The sequence below is a fragment of the Hippopotamus amphibius genome, chromosome 3, assembly GCF_030028045.1.
Source record: "Hippopotamus amphibius kiboko isolate mHipAmp2 chromosome 3, mHipAmp2.hap2, whole genome shotgun sequence".
NCBI lineage: Eukaryota > Metazoa > Chordata > Mammalia > Artiodactyla > Hippopotamidae > Hippopotamus > Hippopotamus amphibius.
The window spans coordinates 75,966,228-75,990,223 of record NC_080188.1 but is presented as its reverse complement, the minus strand read 5'-3'; the positions used below and the strand labels follow the sequence as shown (position 1 = coordinate 75,990,223).

The 23,996-nt window shown below is 36.3% G+C and overlaps 1 protein-coding gene across 1 annotated transcript in view; it reads right to left on the bottom strand.

The window, feature by feature from the left end:
- Nucleotides 1-6,356: 6,356 nt before the first annotated feature.
- HHIP (hedgehog interacting protein) overlaps nt 6,357-23,996 on the bottom strand; it is an 89,557-nt gene continuing 71,917 nt past the window's right edge. The window contains exons 12-13 of the mRNA XM_057727789.1: nt 10,525-10,673; nt 6,357-7,218 (exon numbers count right to left, since the gene is read on the bottom strand). Coding sequence (XP_057583772.1) covers nt 7,025-7,218; nt 10,525-10,673 — 343 coding nt within the window. The 3' untranslated portion in view covers nt 6,357-7,024. The remainder of the gene's footprint in view (nt 7,219-10,524; nt 10,674-23,996) is intronic.

Sequence of the window (23,996 nt, the reverse complement as noted above, 5' to 3'; positions counted from 1 at the left end):
AATCAAAATGGCAAAGTCAACCAAGTTTTACAGTATCTGCAATCACCTTTTTTCATGTCTCTCCCCTTCTATATGCTTCTTCTCTTCAGTCTGGGCATTCAGGACTCTCAATTGCTCTTTTGCATTCTTCACTTATTAATTCTTACTTACTTGAAAGGATCAGATTTAAGTCATTTACAACAGAATAAATTTAAGTCAATATTTGTACACAATGAAACTGACCCTTAACATTGGCCTACATTTTGGGGAGTAAATTTTAAAATTAGAACGTGAAAAAGGACAAAAGGCAAGAATATTTTGAACAAGTAGTTTGGGTACAGAATATTTAAAAATTAGTGTTTATATAGTCAGTACGGATACTTAGGGAAAACTTTAAAAATTCTAAAATAAAAAAGAATTTTAAAATAGCACATGTACATCAGGTCATAAGATAAAGTTTAATACATTTGATCATGTTAAAGGACACAAAACACAGCCAATCTAACCAAATTTCAGGCATGCATTTACATAAATATATTAAATTAAGAAAAGAAATTATACACTTAAACATCCTTTTCACCTAAAAATCATTAAATCCACAGATCAACAATAAAAACCAATTCTCTGCATTTATCACTTCAAGATACAATTGTTCTATTTTAAAGATAACACAAATACACTTGTTAGAATTTATATGCATTATACATATATTATATATTACATAGATAGTGTGTATACATATGTAGTGTTTGTACAGATAGATAAATATATATACACGGGTGTGTGCACACACAGATACACACAGATGTACTTTAGGCCATCTGTACTATTACTGCTGGATTTTGATGTTGAACTGAATTGGAGCTGGGTGGGTGTGATTATTGTCTTTTGCTTAAAACGTATTCATCATACCCACTGGGGTCACAATCCCCCATTATAAACATCCTTGCTTTTTCTATAGTACATAACCGTGCTGGGCACTTTAATAAATCTTTGTTGAATTATTGAATGGCTGGCTGGCCGAATAATAGAAGATCAATCAAAGAGAACTGAATATTATAATAACTTGGTTAAGTAAGTCAGATTAATTCAAATTTAGAAAGATTATCTGAGCCAATGGCTTTGCCTGTTACTTTCCAGAAGAACATTTATAGAAATACCAACTAGTACATATATTAACTCTGCTCCCTTAAACATGTACCTGCTTTAATTACACGTGCCTCTTATTAATAGATATCCAAGCATAGCACCCTCTGTGAGTAAGGTGCCCTAATTGTCAACAATCTAAAGGAAAATGAACAACTAGGAAAAGCAAAAGGTGTTAGAAGAATGATAAAGTTAACCATGCTTGAAAACTGGACAAAATTAATCACAGATAAAGCCAGGAAGACATGGGGGTTTCTTTACTGATTTCTTTTGTGCATATTAATTATGATGATTTGATAATTTTTTCATTTTAATTAGATGGGTTTCTTTTAAGTAAATAGTTTTCTTTAGCATGTCCTAGGGAATTAAGCTCTGAAAATTCTATAGTACCTCAGTATCATTTATCTTGTTACTACATGGTTCTTGGTGAAATGCATGTCCAAACATGTCCTATGAATATAATGAGATAGTGAGATGTGGGAAATACCTGATATAAGGTTGTCAATTTAATTTCTCAATAATAGTATTATGAATACAATGCATTAATGTGTTAATAGTATTAGGTTCTGCTATCCATGAACTCCTAATTTATTCTATGAAAATCATGTTTCTGATTTTAAGAATATGAGGTAAAGAAATATGCAACATACATTTGGGGCATAGACTACCAAATCTGATCACACGTTGTTCATGTGAATGCAAACTCTTGGCTAGTTATTTTTTAGTGCAAAGGGAAATGTTCAAGAATTAGTTTCTAACTGTGAAGACGAAGCTTATTTTCTATTTAGCTATTGTGAATTTCCCATCCCTGTTAATGTTCCACTTTTTCTATTCTATGTGCTAAAAATGTTTTTTAACTTAAAAGATTATAGCCAATTGAGATAACTCACCAAACATGTATGTTAATTTGCTTATATATGTATACATGTATTTTGATTTTAAGTAATACATAATATATACAGGCAAAAAAAATCCTGACTGAAATGTGAAGTCTGTCTTGGTGATGTACATGAGATGTAACCTTAGAATTCATGTTGAGTTGGTACCTTTTTTTTTGGTATGTCTCTATGTATTCTGGCTTAAAAAAAATCAGTGATAAGATTTAGGTGTAAGGCTTTATGTTAATACCAGGGATCATTATTTTTTCTCTTTTTTCAAGCAACTTATAGATGACCTATACAAAAGAAAGCAAGGCAAATGATGAGTGTATCTTGGGCTCACACTTAAGGAAGAATTGAAGAAAAGAGCTAATCTGATAAATGAGTAAATGTCTTCATAGCCACTAGGGAAGTAATAATTAGGACTGAGAAGAAAACAACACAGCACTTTCTTACACTCTCATGAGTACATCATACTCCCTGAAACAGTTATTTTAAGACAATTTTCACAACGTATGAATAGCTATTTAAGAGAAAGAAGTGTTGAAGGATTAGTGTTTGGCAGGCTTTATGGTCATGTTTTTAATATTTTAAATATCAAAATGCTTCTATTCTTAGGTCCCCACCTTCTTTGTCATCATATTAATTGGTAGAGGTATGACTGATTTGTGTTGGTGTGATGACGAGAAAGTAAGAGAGCAAACATATATTTCTTTAGGATATTCTAATGAAGAACTTTCTAAACGTATTGCCAGTAGTCACAGTAATAGGCCCACTAACTTCCTGGGGGTAATACAGAAATAGGTACATTTCCTGGGCATGGAATTTTGGTCTGAGTTCTCTGCAAGTTCAAGTCTCAAGGGTGGAAAAAGAAGGTTCAGAAGTCGCCATTGAAGAACTACTTTTTTTTCCTCATTGATTTGGAATTATCTTATTTAAAATAGACTCCATAGAGATGGTGGTTGCTGGGATAGGAAATAGCTACCAACTTTCCCTACGGTTAACCTGCATTTCTGACTGGGGATATTCTTTCCAGCATCCAAGGTGGAACCCCAGCTGAGCTGAGACATCCAGGCTGGGAGTCATTTGTTATTTCTTTCAATGATTGTAATAGGTCAGTCTAGTATGTTCATATCTGTCTACTGTTCTTTATGATATAGCGTCTGAGCAAATGTGGTATTAAGAGAAGGTGTTTTTCAGGAAAATAAAGAAAAGACCATAACTAGCAAAATCAATAGCAACCTGCCCCAGGAGATCTTTATCATGGGTGTAATGAGGACATGTCTGTTCAGTCAGAACCAACAGAAATAGAGAAGAGAGAGGTTAGAGGAAGAGGGATATATGGGGGTGGGGGAAGAAAAAAGAGAAACAGAGAGAAAGATCGATATAGGTAATGTTCTATACTCAGAAACTTTCATTTATTGATCAGCCAACGACACATGCCTATGATATACCTTATTTTTCCTCTTAAAAATATAGGTTTGGTTTCTCTTTTATGTTTCAAAGCTAAAATGTTAGACTAATAAAAGTTTAAATTAATGTGTACTTTGAAAGACCCTAGATGTAGCACCTAACCTTAGGTCCTAAGCCTAGTTCGCTTCTTGTGTAAGTTTCTAATTTGGAGATAAAAACAATGTCACAAAATGTTAAAATTGTTAGTACATTATTATGTAATTATTTTCAAAGAAATCAATAGGGAAGAAGTGCCTGTTGTGAAGTATGTAAATGAAAAAGAGAATGGTTTTCTATTTAGGTTGTATGTGTAGGTAGGTTTCTTTGCTCTTTCTTTATAAGATAGTCTGTTAATCTGAGAAAACTTCTGAGTGTTCCTTGTAAAATATGTATTTTACAATAGCCACATTGAAAGGAAATTCCAAGAGGAAAGGTAAGAATGGAGGCACTTTTTTTTTTATCATCACTCAAGTTTCTTAAGTCTTCCCTTCTTTCCGCCTTAATGCTGTGCCAATTCAGTTATCTTCTCATTATCTTAAATAACCAGCAAGAAAATGAAGTTCTATGAACCAGAACAAGAGTTTGGCAGAAGGAGTGGCAGAAAGTTTTTTCCCAACTCTTTATAACTACCATAACAGCATTTCACATTAAATTGATACCCAAAGCTTAAGCTCTAGAATGGAAAAAGGGATAATAATCTACATTTTTCTGTTTCTTTATCTTTATCTCACACATCTGCATTCATACCAAGGAATTTTTCTTCCATTTTGATTATGTGGTTTTTGAACCGAGTAGATGTTGCCATTTGTGTGATGAAACAATAATTTTTCCCTAGCTCAGAATTTTTAACCAATTCCTACTTGCCTCTCATCATGAATTATTTAAGATCGTGCTCCTATTTTAAAAATCTACTTGAAAGGAAAGGTCAGAAGGGTTGTTGAAATGAACACTGAATTTAAAAAATGTAGCTATTAATTAGCCATTGCTATTTACTTTTCTCCTAAGAACAGAAAGAAATGACTCCAATGACTGTCTTTGCTGGGGCTTAATATTCCTGGATCTTGCTATTTTCTTTTTAGAAGATTTTGATCTTTTATTCTAATGACTCACAATAGAAAAGGCAATGATAACCTGGGGTACATATGTTTTTCTAAGTCATTTGAAACTCTTTCACTTGGGAAAGGACTGTATAAAAAAAGCTAGGTTTGATCAATTTAATCTAGATATTTTTAAATAGGAGAACTAATGGCAATAGAACACCATTTCTTTTGAAAAGATTCTTTTGGAAAAGATGGAAAGATTAAAGATGTAAGAAGAAATGCTGGGTGTTTTCAGATTTGTCTGAATGTATAGCAGTATCCTTATTGTTTTCAGTGAAACTATGAACAGGAGAATGTGTAATAAAACTGCACAATTTGACAGATTCAGACAGCTGGCTCCCTCACAAGAAGTTCACATTTTGTGAATGTCACCCACGTTGAATAAGAGACGATGAGATGGTTAAGGTCCATTTACAAAAATGGTTGTCAGGACATTTTTTTTTTAATTGTAAAACTTTCTGTGATGGAATTCAGTAAAAGGGCTATGAAGAGAAAGCAACAGGGACAAAAGACTGCTATTAACCTACAGATGCGGGCTACTGCAGGGTTCACTGCAAGATTTGTCACACTGTTGGGCCAATGAAGTGTTCGTGTGACTAGAAGGGACCACCCCTTTTCTGGGGTAAGAGGGCAATTTGGTCTCCATGCTCATTTAATCCTGAGACTTCTTTGAATAGACTGTCAATTGAAATCTAAATTGTGCAAAATTATGCATGCACTTTTTAATGCAGGCTATTGTCCACTAAGTACTGCACCAAGATTTGTCAACCCAGTTCCATTGGGCATGAGATCACTTGAAACTTAAGCAATCATATATGGAAGACAAGAGCAGCGTGCTTAACCAACCTCTCTATGTTGTGGTTTCTCACTGGGCTTTAATGGCAAATCTCTTACTTTAACACAATAGAGAAATATTAGTTACAAGATTTTGCTTATTTTTTAAATTGAGGCTCCTATTCTTAAAGGCAAGGAGCAGGTTTGAGAAGTCAGTCTGTGTGTATAATCTGTCCTACTCTACACTTTAGATTCTGGAGGAACAGATGTTTAGAGAAGGACAGCCTATAGTGGGTGCCCTCGTGTCATGAGTCGATGTTTTTTCAGGGATGCAAAGAGGCCTGATACTTTTGTTATAATCCAAACGTGACGGGCTGCCCTCAAAAACTATGAAGGAAAACATCTACCAGACTTTTTGCAGTTTTAAGTTAGAACATGGCATTTCTTGAAAAACCCGAACAGAACATTTACAGGAAATTTATTCATACATGAACCAGAGAGGATTTTCATTGAGTTCCGAAGGAACATATACATTAAAAGTCGTATTTGGCAAGAATGATCATATTGAAATTTTGTACAAGTGACAGCTTACATAGGCAAGATTTGTTAAAAATGAGTGAGCTCTTTTCCAGTGAGGTTCGATTCAGTGTGAAACTTGCAACATTCTAATCACATATACTCTGACAGTCTTGCTGTGGTGAAAAGCACTTTACAAATGTTTAATACTGGAATTTTATAAGGAGTGGCTGTTTTCCTGCTTTTTCATCCGTCGTTAATGATTACATGTTGGCACAAGGATACATTGCTAGATTAGATCCACAGCACATTAAAGACTGCTTTCTCACTCCCCTTCTTTCCAATTAAGTTGGTGAAAAATGTAACTTTAGTACTTTAAAGGACAGGGTAAGGTGTTTCATCTAGGTGATGTCTATATTATAAAAATAAAATTAAAAATATAAATATGTAACACAAACCCAGTGCCTATTGTTAAATAAACTATACAATAAAAGCAGACCTTTTAGGAAGATTGGTTTTAGAATATGCTGTTATGATTTAATCAGAAAACACTTGAAAACAATCTTGAAACTAAGCTAGAGTAACCAGATTTTTCTGCCAATAAAAAAGTAAGTGCGTTAACATTCCGCAATTGGATACATTGATCAAAATGAAGATTACAATTTTATATCAAGTTGCCCACTTAGAAATTCATCAGGGAGCTCTGAAACATTCTCTCATATTATAGTCCTTTAATATAAAAATATGGCCTTTTAAAATTCAATCCATCAGATTGCACAGTAATGTTTTAAAACTCCATTGAAGTTGACTTTAGTGATTACTGACAGAAAATTCCTGGGAAGTCAAATAATCTCTTCTGGTGACATAAAAATTCCATTATCAACTTACAATGGGATTTCCGGGGAAATTATTCTGCACAAGAAAATATATATTTAAAAAAACCCATCTGTTATGCAACCACACGCTAGGGGTTGTGAGTGTGTGTGTGTGTGTACATGCATATGTGAACAAACGTGCCAATATACACACACAGGATCTGCACATTTCTGGAAATGACTTTTAAATTAATCAAAGAAAATGAAATCACAGGAGTGTGTAGCAGGATAACAGTCGTTCTTTTTAATGACAGGATAAAAAATAAATGCCCATTGGAAAGGAATAGTCAAACAGTCCCAGAAACTATACAATGTAACTTGTTAGATCCAGCAAATAAGATGTCACGTCAATGATCTGATCAAGAATACCTGCCCTGGTCACTCTGCGGAGGTTTCTGTCCACTTGTTCGCATTGAGGACCAAGATATCCTTTTTTACAGAGGCACTTGTTGGGTCTAACACAGACACCGCCATGGCGACACGCTGGCTCACATTTCGCTGGGGGCAAAACGAGAAATAAAATCACACTCCATTCTATAAGTCAGAAACAGCACCAAGTAGAAGGCCAATAAGTATCTGATGAGTAACAGAAGGGAGGGAAAGAAGGAGGAAGCCAGTCCCAAAATGCTCCCAAAGTTAATATACAAAGAAAGAAGGCTTTCAGGAAACAAACAAACAAAACAAATAAAAAAAAAAACAATCAACCAACCAAACAAAAAACAATAAAGAGGAATGTAATATACAAAAAAAAAAAAAGAAAGAAGGCTTTCAGACTTCTAGTTATTTGAGGGCCAGAATGGAGCAGACAAAGGGAGACATTTCTAGAGAAGCGGGTCATCTAGATCTGGGGAAATAATTTCAACCCCTTACAGAACTGACTTTATGTAAAAGGAGGATTCCAGTTCTTTTAAACCTCTGATTCCCTAGGGCATCTCCACCAGTGGGCCTTCCAAATACCCCTCTGTTTCCATTCCTCCCAGGTAGGACCTTACAGTGGGAAGGGTGTGGCCAGAGAGAAAAGCCCAGTGGCGGGATTATCACCAATGTAACATTAAGAAATGTAAGAAATGGTGGGGTTTTTGATTTTGGTTGGAGGGAGGACCCACCACGTGGATTCCCTTGGGAATCCCTCCCCTTCCGTGTTCCCTGGGCGTGCATGGCGTGTGCCTCATCTCTGGTTACACCCTGAAGCCCCTTCTTGGGGTCAGTGCAGTGGCCCAGCAAAAGATGTTCTGAGCAATCCTTTACAGGGCTATTCTACTGCACAGGATCCCTTCAGAAAAGAATATTTACCACTATAACATAGGTGGGGAATGTAAAGATTTACTGTTAAAATGAGATGGAGACATAAAATTGGGTATATAACTTGTCTCTTACTGATAGGATAAACCTGGGGTGTGTAGCCACTGTAGACAAAATCAAATTCCCTGAATACATGTCCTTCTGCTTTTAGGGGACAGGGTTATTTTAACCTTTTCCAATGCATTAATCAAAATCCAGGGGTCAAGAGAAAAACAAATATTGTATATTAATGCATATATGTGGAATATAGAAAAATGGTAGAGATCCACCCATCTGCAAGGCAGAAATAGAGACACAGATGTAGAGAACAAACATATGGACACCAAGTGGGGAAAGCAGGGCGGCGGGGGGGCAGGGTTGGGGTGGGACGAATTGGGAGATTGGGATTGCCATATATACAATACTAATAAGAAAAAAAATACCAAATTGTACACTTGAAAAAAAAAATCCAGGGGTCTGTGGCTGATATACTGGAAAGAAGAACAAGGAAATGGACTAAAATAGTCTTTTAAGTTTGTGGGAGATGAGCAAACCATGTGAGTATATGAATAAAGTTCTTGCTTGGGTCAAAAATACCACAAATATATTACTTTTATAAAATGGTTCTGGTTTACCTTTTATAAAGTATTTAAATTGATTTAGTGGAAAGATTAAAGTACTCTATTGAAATAAAACTTCATATTAATTGAAAGAATGTCCGTAAAAATATATGATATTTATGAAAATATAAATTTTCATTTATGTCATATTTTATTCACATCTATTATGGTATGTATCAAGCCACCTATCTTCAAAATTATGTTTACTCTCAGTTTAACATATTGCTATTAGCAGGCTTGAGGTGACTTAAGAGGCAAGGCAAAATATAAGGAAGGAATAAAACAGAACAGATACTATGTAAGAGAAACAGAGAGAATAGATACTGTCAGGCATCAAGAGGGAAGCTGTAACATCAGGAATTAGAATATTTTTGCATTTAAATATTGATTCTCATTTCTTGGCCAACTAATGAAAAAAGAGGTAGAATGGGTCAATAGAATGTAAGCATTTCTTTTAAATAATGTAATTATTGAATTTCTGTTGACTTTTAATTATGATAGCTTTTTCCTAGATATGTAACCAAACAGAGTATCAATCAGGTAATATTATTATTGCTGAAGCAATTAAACTTAAAATGTATACTCTATATGTGACCTTAACCATTGTCTACTTTATTTCGACAATATATAAAGTAAACAAGATATGGTTATTATTTTTGAAACAAACACATGTTTAGAATAAAGAAAGATGGCATTTATGAATTAAGGATACTATTAAATATTAATATGGGACTTGAATTTTCACTGGCAAGAGAAACTTTAATATTTGAAATAGCAGAGATCAAAACCTTTTGTAAGGGGACTTCCCTGGTGGTGCAGTGGTTAAGAATCTTCCTGCCAATGCAGGGGACACGGGTTCAAGCCCTGGTCCAGGAAGATCCCACATGCCATGGAGCAACTAAGCCCGTGCGCCACAACTACTAGCCTGTGCTCTAGAGCCTGCGAGCCACAACTATTGAGCCCACACGCCACAACTACTGAAGCCCGTGTGCCTAGAGCCTGTGCTCCACAATAAGAGAAGCCACTGCACTCAATGAAGAGTAGCCCCTGCTCTCTGCAACTAGAGAAAGCCCACAAGCAGCAACAAACAGCCAATAAATAAATAAATATATATATACGTATACATATAAAAATAAATACATTTATTTTTTAAAAAATCCTTTTGTAAGTAATATGTATATGCTGGTTGTCGAAAATGTACTTTCAACATACATGTCTTAAACTCTAGGTATCTAAGTGAATCTGATTGTCTTACTTCACACCAAGTAGAATTTAAATGTGATTGCGTGTATTTGTGGAAGTTGCAAGTTAAAGGACAGAAAAACCCTGGAATGAATCTCCTTTGCTCTCTGAGCTGCTGCTCACCTGCCTGATGGTCCACAAGGCAGTGGCAAAAAGAATGAAGAAATCCCATAATATGACTCTCGATAACTGCATTTTCCACTTTTCTATAAAAACACGCACTGAAAAACCCTGTTCTTAGCGCGCTGCAGCAAGAAAGCAAGCAGTAAACTTATGGAGGGCATTTACGGAGTATTTGGAAAATGTTGGCACTCGGAAAGGAGATTTGCAAGCACCAGGTCATTGGCTGATATGAAATCTCAAACCCAGGACTGAGAGCCTACAGGGATGATCTGGTTGGGCTGTTTTCATTTTTGACTTTGTGAAAGAACTCGATTATGTTTATAACTAATTTATATAAATGAATTGTTTACATTAGGAAAATGGCAAAGATTTCACATATACAAGTTCAGAAACAGACTGAATATTACTACAATATTATTGTAAATGGCTACAATTTTGAACACTAGATCACTCTAGAAGAAATAACTAATGTTAAGTTCGTGAGTTCCTAGGGGCTGTCCCATGCCCAGTCTTTCCCGGGGATGACAGAAATACTAACCGATTCTACAGAAGTCCCCTTCCCATCCTGGGCTGCAGCAGCACTTTCCCGTGGGGGTGCAGTAGCCGTTCCGACAGAGCCGGGAGCACTCGGAGGTCAGGGTCTGGGCAGGTTGGACTGTGGCTCTGCATTCCTCAGGCATCAGAGGTCTGTATCAAAAGACAACCATGGAAAGTGCATTTTGGATGGAAATCAATATTGGAATGAAATCCAGTGATGCTGTAGCTTACAAATCACATCTCTTGCTTTCTAAAGAGTCCTTTAAGTGACTCAGAAATGTCGGCAACTTTCCAAGAGGAGAAAACACCTGTAAGGAAACTAACCAGTTCTGAACCAAAGGGAACACATTAAACAGGGTAAGAAACTTTATCGTGCTCAAAATTCATTGATTAAAAATGTAATTACGTCACATCAATATTTTGATAACTAAGAATTCCAGCAATTACAATTTAAAAAATAAAGCTGTATAGATATTTTAAAGCTTTTCCCCCCCCGAACTCCAAAAGATTTTAGGAATAGCATCTGAGATCACTTGTTATTGGATATTTAGCAATATCATGGGGCTGAAACACTCATCAAAATGAGCACTTGTAGCCAAAAAAGCTTGGGAATTGTTTTTTATTTCATTTTTTACCTTTCTTTTGAAATACTTTTGCCAGAATGACTGTTCTTGAAAGGACATCATAATACATGTATGTTTACTGACTCAAAGTTTAAACTCTTTATGCAAAGAATGATCTATATAGAGAGATTTTATATACATACATGTATATATGTACATATATTTTTTATAATTGGATTTTGTCCCACTAAGAAGAAAAAAGAATGCTAATAGTAGCAACCAAAAACATCTTATCTGGGGACTTTCCTGGTGGTCCAGTGGTAAAGACTCAGCGCTTCACTGCAGGGGGCACGTGTTCTATCCCTGGTTCAGGGAACTAAGATCCTGCATGCCACGCAGCATGGGCCGAAAAGCAACAACAACAAAACAAAACAAAAACATCTTCTCTGTCACATAGAAAGTCATAGACTTTGTTTTAATTGATCTACAACTGCCATTATTTAGAGAGCAACCAAGATGCCTTCAGAAGAAGATTTGTATAGTTCTTAATGTTTTTGAATAAGAGGCTCTCTTCTAAGCTGGTTCAGGCTAGAATCATGACCACAATTGCTCATTAACTAATCTTTGGGAAAAAAAGTGCAATGGTCTTTGCTATCAGTCACTGCTACCTGTGCCTCAGTGTGGTGAGAAAGCCCTTTTCAGTGAAGGAATGTAAACAAATGCTTCATCACCAGTCAAATTGCCACCATGACGATGGCCAAATCAGTTGGGAGTCCTTAAGTACCATAACAAAGAAGGTGATAATTATAGGTCAGAACCACCACAGTGGTAGATGATATAGCTTTCTGAGAGAAGCAAATAATTAGGCCCTGCAGGCTCAGTTTTTTTGAGACAGGTTATCATCTTATGCCTCTATGGCACTATGATCAGTGATAATAATTTGGGACCTGACCTCAGGCTGCTTCCACAATGACTCAAAACCATATTTAAAATATCTAATGACTTCTTTAGCTTCTCTCTCCAATAAAATCCTACTCTCCGTTGAAACTATTGTTTGGGATTGACAGGTACACACTGCTATATTTAAAATAGATAACCAACAAGGACCTACTGTATAGCACAGGGAACTCTGCTCAATATTCTGTACTAAATGGGAAAAGAATTTGAAAAAGAATAGATACATGTATATGTATAACTGAATCACTTTGCTATACACCTGAAACTAACACAACGTTGTTCATCAACTATATCCCAATATACAATAAAAATTTTTTTAAAAAGCATTGTTTTGTGGGACTTCCCTGGTGGCGCAGTGGTTCAGAATCGCCTGCCAATGCAAGGAACACAGACTTGATCCCTGGTCCAGGAAGACCCCACATGCCATGGAGCAACTTAGCCCATGTGCCATAACTACTAAGCCAGCGCTCTAGAGCCCATGTGCCACAATTATCGAGCCCACGTGCCACAACTACTGAAGCCCATGCACCTAGAGCCCATGCTCTACAAGAGAGGCCACCGCAATGAGAAGCCCAAGCACCGCAATGAAGAGTAGCCCCCGCTCGCTGCAACTAAAGAGAGCCTGCGTGCAGCAATGAAGACCCAACGCAGCTAGTAAATAAATTAATTAATTTAAAAAAAGTATTGTTTTGCAACTAACAAGACAATTCAGAAAACTCCCTTAAATCGATTCAACCTCTTATATAAATCTAGAAATGGTCAGCTTATGTGAAAGGTACTTATTTTCACTCAGAACACACTATCAAATATTTTCCACCCCCCCGCCCCCCACCAGGGAGTCTTTCTGGGAGTAAGGGCAGAATGTGATAAGGTGGAGAAAATGTTAAATGGTTATGCCAAGGAAAATGGGATCATTACCTGGGCCTTCTTATTGTTGAATAACCCAAGTCTGCTCTATTTCTTCCTCATATAAAATTCTTATGTTGTTTGTAAGATGATGGTGGCATTTGTGACCATCAGAAGAGCAGTTTCTCAGTAGCCATGACGTTCTTCTGAGTCACGGGCTACCACCATTTACTTAGTGATAATCAGTAAACAGGTATTGTTCAAATTTTACTGGTAACTGAGATTCCGTTTACCCAGTTCTGTTTGTTACTCACTTATTCATGCTCTTTCTGATTCATTCAAGAAAAGACCCCTAGAGGCAGAGTGTGTCAGGAATATATGACATGTTATATGTGATACAAAATAGGCAGGAACATAGGTCACATGCTACTTGATGATATGGTTCATGCCTGAGCAGATGAAACTAAAGAGGAGATGATACCATGTGGATCAAGAATGTAGGTGACTTCAATCGAACAACTACAACCAGAAGATGTTGCCTCTTCAAGGCAAAGTGTAGGGATGTTGATTCATGTGCATTGGGAACAGATACAGGGGTATGATGAAAAGGGATTCACTACTGAAGTGCAGTTCTTAAAGGCAGGGTATCTGATCCTTGTTTCCCGGCTGATCCTCCAATTATACACTTTGATTTTCACCAAACATTGAAATATGTGGGAACTCAGATTACGGAGGGAATTCTAAATTTTTGTTTCTTTGTTTGTTTTGTTTGTTTGTTTTTGCCTAAGATCGAGTAAAGGCTTCTCTATCTGTGGATGTGACTGCTTCATGGTTGGGCTAGTTTAGTTTATATAAAACTGTGTGGCTGTCATATATAAACATTATGATTCCTTTAAATTTTTATTTAATTACCTAGGAAAATATTTTTTTTCTTTTATGAAGTTGGCAACTACATTCCTCACTTAGTATGTTAAATAAATCCTCTCTCTTTTAAACTGTTATTCTTTTGGGGATCCTTGAACATGAAAATGTACCTAAAACATAGCCCATCACTTATAGGACTTCACTTCTCTTAAGGAATAAGGGATCCCATTTCCCCTTTCCCTTTCCCATTGAAATAAAAGCTTTCTGAGGGCAAAAACTATATATTCAATCCTCTTCAAGTCCAGTCATTGACTCTGCCAAATACTGTGCTCTTCATGGGGATAAGACAGAAACAAAACAGGATCTTCCCCGTTGTGGGGAAGACAGATAGGCAAACACAAAAGAAGAAGGCAACATGACTTTGCTATGATATAGGTGCATATGAAGTATCACAGGAAAACAGATGAGGGTGCAATTAATTTAGGATTGAGAGATGTTACAGAACGATGTTATTTAAGCTACCAAAGTATTTTATCGCCTCAACTACTTACAGGAGGTAGGAAAATATCATAGAATTTCAATAAATGTTTATTGAACTGAATGCATATAGTAGAAACTTTTTCAAATCTGGAATACAAATTCCATGGAGACAAATATTCCCCTCTCTCCTCTTGTGTCTTTCCAGGACCCAGAGAGTGTACAGCACATGGAAGATGCCTATTAGAAATCTGTTGAATGAATGAATGAATGAAATGAGTGGGGTTTTAAAAGGGTGTTTGTTTCTTTAAAATGCTATTGAGTGGTGATATTAGGAATATATGGACTATTTAGGGGAGGGATATCATCAAAATCGAATCGCTATACTTTTATATCATAAGCATAAAACTAAGAACACTGTATTTCTTTCTATTGCCTAAATTTACTCAAATGTTACCAAATCCTTCCAAGGCATAGTTAAATTCATTTTAGATAAAGCATTTTTACACTAATTATAATCATAATAAATAAACAACAGGCTAAGAAGTAAGCATGACATAAAGAGATATGATTACTTTCTCCTCCAGCTGAGAGTTAAGTCAACATATCAAAATTCATTTTCCTAGTACTATATTTGGCAAAGCCTGATAAAGATTTTCAGATCTCAACCATCTCTTTCCTCTCCACTCACGCTTTGTTCTAGGGACATTTCTTCCTTCCTCTGAAAAGAGAAGGGTTCTTTTACGTGGAATAAAGAGAAAGAAAAGGGAATAAAACAAGTAAATATGAACTTTATTATTACTGTCACCTTGAAGTAGACCATCTTGTGTATTCCTAATTACTACATATACACACCTAGATGGTATCTAAACAAAAAGCTAGAGTATATACCTGTGATAGATTAACTCATTTTTCATTCTTATTTTTATTGCACTGGGAAATTGGGCATCTTAATGTAGGCCTAATAAGTCTTAAATAGTCTTGCTTTAAGTCTTTAAGTCTTTTAAACAATTACTTTTTAAACTTTTGGACCCTTAGGTCTACTGAATGAAGTTTGAGATAGCTTTCAAAATAGAAAACTTACCTAAGAGGATATTTAGGCTTTTTTTTTTTTTTAAGAGAATACATTTAGCTTTATTTATTTCTATCATATATTCAAGTTTAATTCTAATGAATTAATTTAGGTATATGAATCCATTAAAATGTAAAATTGTATATAATTTTTAAAACATAAAAGACCATTTTGCTTGCTCCAGGGGCTTGGTAAACTTCTAAATATTTCACTTTATCGAGGCAGATGTTTCTTTGTATCAGTGACTTGGTATTCTTTAGTAGTGAAGGGTGGACAGCAGTAGTTTTCTTAAGTTAATAGAGAAGTGTCATACAGATGTAAAAGCTCTGTGTTGTCTTGGGGTATGCTGTCCAAATGCTGTGACCTCCAACTGCTCATTTATTCTGAGCTTTCAGGTTGGTAAATAAAGCTCAATTTTGTTCTTCCTGAACAATTAAGAGAAGCCTTTATTTCTTTGGTGGCTGTTGGACTGCACCCAGCTGGCCTACAAGGCCTGTGCATGCCCAGCTTCAAGACTGAAGAAAGAGCCCAGAGTCAGCAGCAGAGACATCAGTGGGTTCATGGATGGGGGAGCTTACAGGTCGGAAGCAAGGTCCTGGAGCTACACCCCACCGTGTGTGGTGCACAGTGGGGAGGACACGTGGCCATCTTTACTCCCTGGGGTGATATTTAGGTTTTTAATAAAGAATATATGGTACCCATTTATTGACAGTTATCCCCATAGTTCTCAAACAGTTTAAATCAGAAAAACACATTTTCTAATCCCTTTACACATGACAAATAATGAAACACTAAAGGGCTAGTGCAGAAAATTGCCCAACATTTTTTAATATATGAAGTATTGTTTTTAGAAATGTAAGGCATTTTCTTAGAAACCTACTTTGGCTGGTTTTCTGTAGTAGCATAAAGCTTTAGATACTTTCTTGAAATAAAGGAGGAAGTTGAGAAGCCTGAGTAATTTATAACACATATCATACCATGATGACTTTTTGGGACTAGCTAAGGCCAACAGTGAATGTCTCTGGGCAGTGGGATTGAAGAATGGTTTTAATTTTATGATATTTAATTTAATAAGTGAATATCAATCAATGAGAAGCCTTCTGTGCATTTGTATGGAAGCACAGGGATAAATTCTATCTTAGCAGGCCTGATCTTCGGAGTGAGTGTTGCAGAAATCAATCTATCGTGTCTTTTATGAAAAGTAATGGAGTCTGTTCTGAAATTTTTGTTAGAGGTTCAGATTTTAAATTTATGTTATTGTAAAACAAGGCACATCACTCATGAGTAATACTCTTTTATAAAATCCTGACTCATTGGAAGTTTCAAATGTGCTCATTCTATAGCTTCTCTTAGACAAGATGATTAAGGAGGTGATGTAAGAACTGTCTTATTTTTTTTCTTTCTTTTTGTTTCCTGCTTGTGGGATCTTAGTTTCCGAACCCGGGATTGAACCTGGGCCCTTGGCAGTGAAAACTTGGAGTCCTAACCACTGGATCACTAGGGACTTCCCTTATTCCTTTATCCATAGTCATATTGGGACACATGGAAAAGTGTCCCCTTGCAACTGTAACCTTTGTGAAATTATTTTTCTTCCATGCTTTTTCCTATTGTCATGAGGCAGGAAATCCTGATAAATCTAAATCCTCATTACTCAGTGTGGTCCCAGAGCTGCAGCCCCAGCATTACCTGGGAGTTTGTCAGAAATGCAGAATCTCTGGCCCCTCCTCAGACCTACAGAATCAGAATCTGTACTTCAGCCAGTCTGTCAGGTGATTCACATGCATATTCAAGTCTGAGAGGCCTTCTTCTCAATGAGGGCCATTCCCAACCCATAGTGATTAACAGGGCCATGAATTAGTGTGGTCAGGAGCTTTCAAGTACAGAATATTCTAGAATCTTATGATTGGATGGAGTATGGCCTCTGCACAAGGAGGCAGTCTTCCTGCGCCACCAGATTCTGTGGTTTAATGGATTTCCTCACTCTGTAAGCATTCAGATATACAAGCGATAACCCAATAACCACTCATTGTTCCTAAAATCATGACTCAGCACTTTTGCCTCAAAAAAGCAAGAAAATGAAAACTTTCTCATGATGGGAGAGATTTTACTATTTCCCATTTGTATAGCTTGAGGCATAGGAATGAACACTACTGTATTAGCCCTCTGTCCTCTTTTAAATACTCATTTTAGTGCCTTTCTCCAAGGTCAACATACAAACTAATTTATTTTTTAAGTCTGGATAATTTCTTTTGTCTGGTTGTTCACTGAATTCTTCTTACTAATGTTGACATTTCTCTTTTCAGCGTCAGTGTACCCACAAAGAGTAGAATTTTGGATTGTGACTACATATAACCATTTTGTAGCACATGGTAAAATGATACTACATCATACAAATTCAATTTGGTTGTAAGAAATCTTATACATTCATAATACAATCCAATTCCAGGTCAAAGAACAGAGAAAATGGGATTCTGTGTAACCATGCAACATTGGTCTCACAGGACCTCATGGCTGTATAGATAGCAATACACATTTCTGAAGAATATTTTTCAAGTACCATTTGAGATATACCAAAAAACTGAAAGTTTTAAGAGCTACTTGCTTTCATTTCATTCTTTTTTTTTTTAAGAAATTTATTTATTTATTTATTTATTTATTTATTTATTTAATTGGCTGTGGTGGGTCTTTTCTGCTGTGTGCGGGCTTTCTTTTTAGTTGAGGTGACTGGGGGCTACTCTTTGTTGTGGTGCACGGGCTCCTCATTGCCGTGCCTTCTCGTTGCGGAGCACGGGCTCTAGGCGCGTGGGCTTCAGTAGTTGCAGCACATGGGCTCAATAGTTGTGGCTCACAGGCTCTAAAGCTCAGGCTCAATAGTTGTGGCACATGGGCTTAGTTGCTCCACGGCAGGTGGGATCTTCCCAGAGCAGGGATTGAACCCGTGTCCCCTGCATTGGCAGGCAGATTCTCAACCACTGCGCCACCTAGGAAGCCCCTCATTTCATTCTTAAGGAATGCCTTCTTTGACATTATATCCTACGTGGGCTGCTTAGAAAAATCTTTTTATATATGTCCTCAGTAACCCTGATATTGGAGGGAAGGAAAAGAAATTCAAGAATATCTCTGAACTTATATACATTATGGTCATATTAAACTTTTAAAATTTGTACTGTATATTTCTAGAATTCAAATTTAGAATGGGAAAGCCAATGCTCTATCTTATTTGTCAAGCCACTGCATTTTTTCTGTTCTGAAACGTGCTGAACAGTGGGGCTGGGCCTCGGCTCTTTCCTCTGTGACCAAGGTTGCTTTGTTTTGAGGTCTGTGATGTAAATACTGAGCACCTGCTCACCCAGAAATAGTGTCGACTGGCTTTAATATGGCAGTTTGGGATTGAGTGGGTGCTAAACTCAAAGAGGACACAGGCAGTGGCAATTTGGTGGAGCTGTGTTAATGAGATTATCAGAAATTTCACAAATACCTGCTCAATTTTGTTCTATGGTTTAAAGATGCAACCAGATGAAAGCAGATAATGAAGCCACTTACACTTTCCAGTAATTTCATATTCAAATTTATCCTCACAAGACGGGGCCGGCCTTGATAGTCCCAAACTTAGAAGATCAAAACATGGACAAAGATATGAAATAGCTTTTACACAGCTAATTCCAGATAATCTGGAACTCTTTCCTAGCACAGCTTTCTACTTTTTTAGGAAAAAGGGAGCTAGGCACTTGTGTTTCAGGCCCTTTTAACCTCCCTACTGAAACACCACCATCACGATACACGAGTATCTAAAAGGGTGTGTGGATCACCTTCATTCAACTTTATCAGCTTAATTCAATGTATATATTTCCAGGCGAAAATTAGGAAATGAAAAGTTATGTATTTCTTTAAAAGGAAAACCTTGGAGAAATGACTAATGAAATTAGATAATAAGATCGTCTGCTTTTAGGGAAAAAAAGACAAAATCCAATTTTATTAAATTGCCTTAGGTGTTTCTTGTATTATGTTTGCAGTGTCCTTAATTCAGAAACTGGTCTACCACAGTTATTAGAAAAACACGCATTTGCACTTTAACTCAATGGACTTGTTCCTGAAAAATCTTGTATTCTACCAAATTGCTTACTGAAAATAATAAGGCTTATGGGAAAAAAAGAGTTGGGCAGACCCCTCAAGATCAATGCAACTTTGTAACTAAAGCACTAGCAAAAATAAAACTTGGTACCTTGGGAGAAGGCAGCCCAGGGAGCAGGTTAGTAGGAACTGGAGGAGAGATTTACTCAGGGGAGACTGAGACACACAAAACCAATATGGCGATGGATGTGACGCTCTGAACTCAGGAGGAAGTGAAACCTGCAGAGAGCCGTGCAAAGCTGGAGGAATGCCTCCTGAGGGATGGAAACTCAGCGCGGGCACTTATTTCTCATTTTAACACTCAACCAAGAAGGCTCCTTCTGCCTGTACAACACTTGGGCTGGGGTCTTGTTCCTCTTGTCATTCTGGCTCTACTTGCTTGGAAAGCTACATCATTTCTGTGTTCTGTAGCCACTGTTCTGTTTTATAGGTGAGTTAATTAGTGTGAAAGAAAATCACACCGTAGCGGAACAGACTGGACCAGAAAGTGAAATCCTGGTGAGTTTTACCCATCATCTTCTGGACCATTAATTTGACAATTTATAACGTACAATGTTCTGGCATAGTTCTGTTGTCCCAAAGTGGCAATATTCATCTCAGATAATATTGTTTATGTTTTAGATAATGTGTGCAATCTCTTGATTTAAGATAAAAATAAGCTCCTTAGAGGAAAGGGCTAATTTCTCATGTATATTCTCCCAAAAAAGCACATAATATAATATCTTGAACACAGGAGACAAGCCAAAGAAATCTGCAGACCGATTAAATCTCATGACTTAACCTTGTATAATTGTACTTACTCTCATATGATAGAAAAATAAAAACTGAAAAATTAGGGTACAATAAAAAGCCAATGCCATTGCTTCCTAATATAAAGAAGGAACCATATTTTGTTCAGAATTTTATGTCCAAAAGCAATTTTTTTGACTTAAAAACTTAATTCATAAGCCATAATTGATAAAAATGTTAGACACTAAATAAGAAACGTCTGTGGCTGGGAAAACAGACATTTTAAGTAACACTTTGATTACAACATAATTCAAAAGACAAAGCCTATAGTATTTTTTTTTTTAGAAACCATCTAAAAAATAAATCTTTTTCCACTTAAAAAACTGTAGATCTACTAGTGTTTTAATTTTATATCCTATGAAGGCAGAAATTTTAAATATCACTAAATGTTTTAAATGTGAGGTAAAATTTGAAATGATTTTCTGCCCTTTAAAATAGCACAAAAATGTCAGTTTAAATTCTCTTTGAACACTATTAGAATAACAAATTCCCAAATTTTGATGTTACACCTTTTGAGTCATTTGTCAATGCTGACAAAAATAAGTCATTTAAGCAACAGATTTTTTAACTCAACTAAAATGAATCAGTAAAAAAATGATGCTAAGGTGCAGTTTTAATTTTTCTTTAAAAAGTACATCTTCCTCTAGAAACATCTTTTTACAAATTTTTGTGGCTGTTTTATGCAAGATTAAATCCTCATTTATTTCAAGAATTGTAACATCTGATGATCCATTGTCTTACAATAAAAGTATAAGATATTCAGAAGGTCTGATAACATCAGATTTCCACCATTGTCCCGGGTGGGGGAGGAAACATGGGTATTGAAAATAAATGCTTTTAAGACTCTTAACAAATGAGTCTCTTTTTGAAGAATATATTTTTAATTATTCATATTCTCCATTTTATGCCTTTTTAATAATTTGTAAGTGGAAATTCAATCAAGTTTTCATAGCAATCTGTGCAATTACTCTAGGAACTGATATTCCAACATTCAAAATTGATAGTTTAAGAAAGATTATAATTAGTATAAAGCAGGAAATTCCCTTGAATGCTGTGGTCATACGTCACATCTCAGAAAATAAGATTTAACTATAAGAAGCCTTATAGTATAGGCTTTTAAAATAACATGGTCATTTAGATAAAATTTTTTCGTAAATTATGATATAATATTTTGTATATATTTTGAAATCGGTGATGGCTCTATGTAGCCTTGTATGTATGTACCTGAGTATGTTTGTGTGTCTGTGTGCGTATATCCACATACAGAAGTCTTGGTAAAGTATGAATAAAATTCCAGTGACACCTAGGCTGTTACCATATATTACATATGCACGCTCATCCAATCATTAGATGTTTTGACTCTCATCTTATCCTGTTCTTTTGCAATATATCTTTAAAGTTTCAGATGCTATCTGACAGTGTAAGAAGGATTTGTTTGCTAAAAATATTGTGCACCAGAACATAAACTATAGCATGTTAAGAATAAAAGATATGCTGCACCTAAGTGTATATATACTCTTTTTAGTTACTGGAAATGTAGAAAAATTATAGTAAAAATGTGGACTATGCTTCCTTGTCTTTTAGACTTCAAATCCACCATGCTGAATGGATTTTTCTAGGGCATATACTTGTTCATGACCTCTAGTGTTAAGAAATTCTGTCATGTTTGAAAACTAGTCCCTCGTCGAGCCTGTGTCCCTGTTAATAGCTGAAAGGTCAATGGAGCTGCTAAACAGTTTGTATTACTGTCAGGGTGGCCATGAAAACACCGCCTGCAGCAAGAGGACTTGGCAGCTGGGTCAACAGGCACTGTGGGGATTTATCAACCTAGGGAGGCCACTTGCATAAAACTTTGACTGATGAATTGGGACTAGACTGGCTTATTGGGCTAAACCCTCTCCATTATGCATGGCTTTCTTTAGGATGGCAGAGCTGAGTGCCGGCTCCCTGAGACATATGTGAAGGATAAACAGAACCGATTTCCTCTCATGAAGTGATTTTTGTGAGGAAAAAAAAAAAAAAAAAAAAAGCACTCTTCAGCATCCAGTATGCTAAGGAGTAGGACGAAGATATTAAGAAAAAATAAACAAAGATCAGTAAGTGGGGCGATCGCAGGGAGGAGCAGGGGGAAGGCAGGAGGGCAGTTTTTGATATTGGTTACACAAGGGTCTGGGGATAGGACACTTCTGTACAATGACCTCTGAAGCTGGGAATTTGCATTGTGAATTTATAGACCTCTAAGGGAATGAGTCGTGTGACTTGGGTGGGTAACAGATAAGCAATGAGTTAAAACAGAGTAAGATTGGGTACACAGGAATTCAATCAACATGTTTAAGAATGATTTTATTTTACAAATTCCTGGAGAAATAACCCTGGAAACATTTCCAAGTCAAAAAAGGTCATTTGGTTTAAGTTCATCTGAAACAAAAATTAAAGAAACTTTTTCAATAGTGTGAAAATATTTGTGTTCTCTAAAAATAAAGCTTGAAAGTTCCTAACTCTGTTAGAATTCTTTCATATCCACCCCCCAGGAGCATTTGTGTGATCCTGAAAAAGATTTAACAAAGAGCAAGCCTCCAAGACATGACTTGGATATTTGAAAACTAGGTACTCAGGGCTTTTTAAAACTCTGTGGACACCTTGACCCCAAGTTTAAAACTAACACTACCTCAAAAGTTATAAGATAACTGGAAACTAATTGTTGAATGCATGGAATGAACACCAATGGTACTAAAGAATTGCATATGCTTTAAATACCTTGTTTAATTATCTTCACAGCGCTCTGCAGAAATGAAGCAGAGACAATGATCACCTGCACTTTACTGTCAGGCAAAGGAGCACAGTGTGGTGACATAATGCAGCATCCACACTAAGGAAGATTCAGAGACAAGACCAATTTGACTGCCTGTCCTGCCAGGACAGACGTCCTCATCTTGACAAGCCTCAGATGGCTCTACTAAGTGAAACTAAACAGACTGCCCAGCTTTTGTGCTCAATGCGTTGACATCTGCTGCCTGAAGAAGCATCCCAGACTAGGGCATGCAGAACCCAGTGCTCGAGGCTTTGGGGGACCCAGTGAGGTGGCCCAGCAAGCTGGGTGACTGTACTGACTCAACCCTAACTCCACTCTGCCATGAAATACGGCTATTCCACCTCTGAAGGTATCCCTGTTCTAACACGGAGGCAACATTTATCCCTTTTCTGCTTTTCCCTTAAAAACTCTTGAGTTCTAGTTAAGCCATAGAGAAAGCTGGTTATAGTCTCATAGAATTTTTGTTCTTTTGATTACAAACAATGGCATTTATTTTTTATAACAGGTTATCTTGCCATCCTTTTCTGAGAAGGATGCCCACTGTAAATGATTTTAAACTTATGTAAATGATTATGTAACATATAGCCTGCGACCAGATTGTTGTTACAGACTGAGCTGGTGATGCTAGAACCTCGTTTGCTCTTATCATAAGGACCTAAGAAGATTGCATATGGTTTCTAAACTCCCTCATTTTTCTTATGTATGTGTGTGTGTAGGAAAAAAGAGAAAAAAATGTAAATTGTATGGTGTGTAAGAATGTAACTTCCATGACACTTAATACAGAATATAAAAATTTTCTGATTTGTAGTTATCCTCTTTTAGAGCCGTGAGTCAACTGAATGTTTGAAATTCATTCTGAAAACATTATTATAAGTCGGGCTCTTCCACAAGAATACAGTTAATCTAAGATTTTAATTTGAGTTAGATCTTTGACATAAAAAGAAATGTCTGTGCATTATTTT